This window comes from Manduca sexta, unplaced genomic scaffold (genome assembly GCF_014839805.1).
Source record: "Manduca sexta isolate Smith_Timp_Sample1 unplaced genomic scaffold, JHU_Msex_v1.0 HiC_scaffold_2761, whole genome shotgun sequence".
Taxonomy (NCBI): domain Eukaryota; kingdom Metazoa; phylum Arthropoda; class Insecta; order Lepidoptera; family Sphingidae; genus Manduca; species Manduca sexta.
In genome coordinates this window covers 1-5,020 of record NW_023593758.1, presented here as the reverse complement: position 1 = coordinate 5,020, position 5,020 = coordinate 1, and the positions used below count along the sequence as shown (strand labels likewise).

The following is a 5,020-nucleotide window of genomic DNA, read 5'->3' as shown; positions in this document are numbered from 1 at the left end:
TCTTACTATATTTTTTTTTGTATAATCAATAGCTTTGATGTTAATCGAAGATAATATATTTACTGACCAACTTAAATCCAAATTTATCTGTTTTTTAACTGCACAAACTTTAGCATTAATTGTAATATTAAATGTAGGATTGTCAATAACATGCTGTTTTTTGTAACCTGGCTATACGCTCTACAAATTATAAATTCGCAAGTTTTAAATCAATAACTTTAAACCGTTTAGTTATTGCTTTAAAAACTATTTTATTTAATATTGTTTTATAATTATATGCTAAACGTATATGCTTAATATATTTTTTATTGAATTTAAATTTGTTGAATATGTTATTTAATTGTACAAGAAGTTAAACGCTTTTTATATTGTTTTATTATTTATAACTATAACCGTTGAAAGTAACAAATTATAGGGATATGTCGTTTCAACGCACGTGTAAATTGTTTACTAGGGAAGGTTGTTTGTCAGTTAAAACGATACTGCGGTGTTCATCTCACTTTGGAACTAGCGAAATAATGATGTACCAAATAGATGTTTCATTTTTATTCAATTAGATTGGTAGTGGGTAACAAATAAAAAAAAACACTCAAATCATATTTATTTATTAAAACTTTTTTGTACACCAAAAAAGGTAAAAAGGAAACAAAAAGAAGACAAATTGGCATACAGACGGTGGAAAAGAACACATTGGTGGTACAAATGTCGGTCTTATCGCTCGAGGCGATCTCTACCAGACAACCATTGGATGGAGATGATAAAAATACTCGGAAGGGCAGTATAGGGCGTACGTAAAAAGATAAAAAATAATAATAATAATAGCAATAATAATAGTAATATGAAAAATTAGATACGATAATATATAGAATATACTACATAAATATACATATGCGCTAACACAAATAATTTATAGACAACATATACATATGTACATACATACATATAATATACATGCATACATATATATGCAACCCGCAGGAATACAAAGAAATGGTCCATTATAGGTGTATTGAAATCAATTAAGATTAATAATTGTGTTATATGTATCAATAATAAAAAAACAAATTTTTACTTATCAGTGATTAATAGGATCTGCTTGCTTACTATCAGTGACAGAATGAGCTATCTTCATGTTTATCTTAATCAGCAAATGATATATTGCGTTGATTCATCGATAATGAAGCGCATAACGGATTATACATTTAATCACTATCTTTCACTGCTTCTGCTACACCTAGTCACCGCAATATATTTTCCTAGCTTGATAACATGACTCAATTGTTACAATCAGTCGATATGGATTCAGCTCATCTTATCTTATTATAAATTTACGAATATTCGTGAAAAAGTTTGGATGTTTGTTGCATTAAAGGCAGAAATTCATGAAAGGATTTGGATGAAATTTAGCACATGGATACTATGTCATTATTGAGGTAATTTGCTCCTCAGGGAAATATGTATTTGATTTATTAATCTGGTTTTGAAAAAAAGCGCTGGCGTCGTAAGTAAACATGGTGCTATGAGACGCTGCATTGACTGATTCTTGTATAAAGAAAGGCTTTAATATGAGCAAAGCTGCGTACAACACCTTGTTCAAAATAAATAGGTGTTCGTCTCTCGGTAGGCAGTGGCGTGGCTTGGCGTTACTGAAGCTAATAGCCGGGAGCCACTCACCATCGACCAGGCTGCTAGCTCGTCTCGTCAATCGACTGCAATAAAAAACATTACAGGGTTTGCAACCCTGTATTACTTATTTTAAATGCACGACTTTCTCGCGAACGAACTCGCGTGCAACAATATATATTCAATAAGCAGAATTCAAAAATTAGCTGATAATTTAACTATCGCGACATCACGAGTGATAATCACGATTCGGTAGTATATTTATATAAAACCGCCCTCGGTGTATTTGCCACATAGTGTCAAGATGTTGTGTTTGCTCGTGTTGCTGGGCGCGGCTGCTACTGCCGCCGCTCAGACCTCGGAGTCTCGGGTCGTCACCACGCATCACGGCCCGATCCGGGGCTACAAGGACCCGGATGGCTCCATGTATAGTTTCTACGATGTTCCCTATGCGACTGCGCCTACGGGAAGGGACAAATTCAAGGTATATTATCTTCAATAGCTTTTATTATTTAACTGAGAAATTAGTAGGTTAAATATAATTTTGAATATCAATAATATTTAGACTATAAAATGAGAGATGCACCTTATCGAACTCGATCATAAAGGGATTATAATTTATTACTCGGCTTTATCAATTTAAAATTAAGAGTTAAAGTCGGTATTACACACCAATATTAATGATTCTCATCTTTTACAATAAATAGGACAACCCAACTTATTTCATCGGTAAATATTTACATCTCATGAGCCATAGATGTCCAGCTGAACGTAGACCTCCTCCAAATATCATTCAGTCAGACAGATCAACCAGTCGCAAGCAACCAGCACTCTGCGACCTGCGATCTTTATCAATACAAAGAATAGTGCGGGTAAACAGAAATGACTTTAATATGCTGTTTGAAAAAATAATTCGAGGTTATTTAATCTTCGGGTAATTAAAAGTAATCACTCATCAAATCATTCCGTCATTTCCGTAGGTACTATCTAGTATGTGAGTACGCTCGCACCGGCGGATAAATAATCGCTCGTGAAATAGGTAGTTTCTAGTCATATATTATAATTGATAAGGAATTTTCGTGGTAGATCTCTCATATGTGAGAGTCCGCCTGGATAGGAACCAAAACAATATCTATTTCTGCCGCCAAGCAGTAGTGTGTAGTCACTGTTGCATTCTGATTAGAAGAACATAATAGCTAGTGAAACTACTGGACATAATAAGACTTAACATTTCATGTCACCATTTCATTCATTAACTAGCAATTTTAATTAGGCACTGACTCCAAAATTGGTATCCAATATGTACTTGTATGTGAAATTATTTTTTTGTTTTGAGTAACTATACCGCCTTTTTGTGTTAGTAAAAAATAGACAGTTTCGATGGCGTAGTTGTACTACATGCGCGGTGCGGCAGCGCTCTGAGGTCCTGGTTTCGAATCCCGGGTCGGGCAAAGTGATATTTGGGTTTTTCTGCTCAATATCAGCCCTGAGTCTGAAATTTGTGCCCGATATGGCGATAGGCTCGCCCCCTATCACATCATGGGACGGAACACACTTGGCGAAAAGTGGGTGCCATGGTTGTGCTCTTTCTGCATACCCCCTTCGGGGGGATAAAATGCGTGATGTTGTGTGTGTGTGCCACTATCGCTCCGGAAATTCACCAGTGCTGCGGCGACACACATATATATATATATATATGCATATATACAGCACATATATACATATATACACCACCTGCATACCTCTGCCTACCCCTGAAAAAGGGAAAAGGTGTTATGCTGTATGTATAAGTATTTAAGAAGTACACTCAACCAAACTCAAAGCAAGAACATAACCAAAAACGTCACAGGAAAGCTTAATACGTGATTTGGTTTTCTTGGACGACATAATTATTCTAGTTTTTTAAATTTTAAAACTAAACTACTGAAGCGATTTTGAAAAAATTATCGGACCAATCTGGAGAGATATTCTTTCGAATAAAAAAATATTTTTTCAAATCGGTTCATAAATGATATCATTTAAATTGCTTCATAAGCAAAGCAAAAGTCATATTTACTTTAAGTATAGTCGTTTTGAAGTCAGTGTTATTTTCATTTTGATATGATCACAAAATAATATGTTACGTTGTAGTTTCATCACATACTTCTTAATTTCTAATTCAAATATTCAACAGGCGCCTCTGCCTCCACCCACATGGACACAACCTTTTGAAGCAGTTTTCCGAGGTATCATATGCCCGCAACTCGATATTCTAATAACTATACCGCACATTATGCAAGAAGACTGTCTGGTAGCAAATATATTCGTCCCCGATACTAACGATACTAATCTACCAGTCGTGGTCAATGTCCATGGCGGAGGTTTTGTCTTCGGATCTGGAAGCATAATGCATTTAACAAACTTCGTTAAAAATAATAGCATGATCTTGATCACATTTAACTACCGCCTTGCAGCGTACGGTTTCCTATGTTTGGGCACTGAAAATGTTCCTGGAAACGCGGGCATGAAAGATCAAGTAGCTTTACTGCGATGGGTTAACCAAAACATTGCACAATTCGGGGCAACCCTAATGACGTGACTGTAATGGGATGCAGCGCTGGCGGGATCTCTACAGACTTATTAACTATATCGAACATGACAAGAAATCTCTTCCATAGGGCAATACCAGAAAGCGGGTGCAGTTACGGAGCCTTTGCAATACAATACGATCCGATACAGAACGCAAGGGACTATGCTAGGCTTTTGAATGACACTAATATCGATAGCTTTGAAGACTTGGAAGAGTTTTATTTGACGGTTTCAGCCGAAACGTTGGCAACGCGATTAGTAACTACCTCAAACCATAAAGATTCCAGGCTCACCTTTACTGCATGTCTAGAAAGAGATGTTGGAGTAGAAATGTTCCTACAAGATGACCCCGCAGACATACTGAAAAGGCGATTTCCTGCCATGCCATTCTTATACGGACTAGCCAAAGAGGAAGGTATGCCCAGAACAGCAAACGTATTAACAGGATGGCTGAGCAAGATGAATGAGCATTTTTCAGATTTTTTGCCACATGAACTGGAATTTGAGAGTGTCCAAGAAAAAGACAGAGTGGCAAACACCGTCAGGACTTTTTATTTCGGAAATAGACCTATAGGCTTGTCGACAATACCAGAATACGTAGATTATTACACCGATGTTATGTTTGGGTATAGAATGATGAAGGGTCTTACTTTACGACTTGAAGCTAAGGATCAGCCGATATATTTACATCAATATTCATTTCTGGATGAAAATACTCAACCGATGTGGTTTACGAATGTGACAGGGACGGATCATTGCGAGCAAGCCAATATCATATCCGACCACGACACGACGGGCAAAACAGATGCATATATTAACATGCAAAATA

The 5,020-nt window shown here is 36.4% G+C and overlaps 1 protein-coding gene across 1 annotated transcript; it reads left to right on the top strand.

Annotated features, from left to right (window-relative positions):
• Nucleotides 1-1,902: 1,902 nt before the first annotated feature.
• Nucleotides 1,903-4,785, top strand: LOC115444112 (para-nitrobenzyl esterase). Its single transcript, XM_037446225.1, has 2 exons — nt 1,903-2,107; nt 3,797-4,785. The coding sequence occupies exons 1-2, from the start codon at nt 1,928-1,930 to the stop codon at nt 4,199-4,201; spliced, it is 585 nt and encodes a 194-aa protein (XP_037302122.1). The 5' UTR covers nt 1,903-1,927; the 3' UTR covers nt 4,202-4,785.
• The last annotated feature ends 235 nt before the right edge of the window (nt 4,786-5,020 follow it).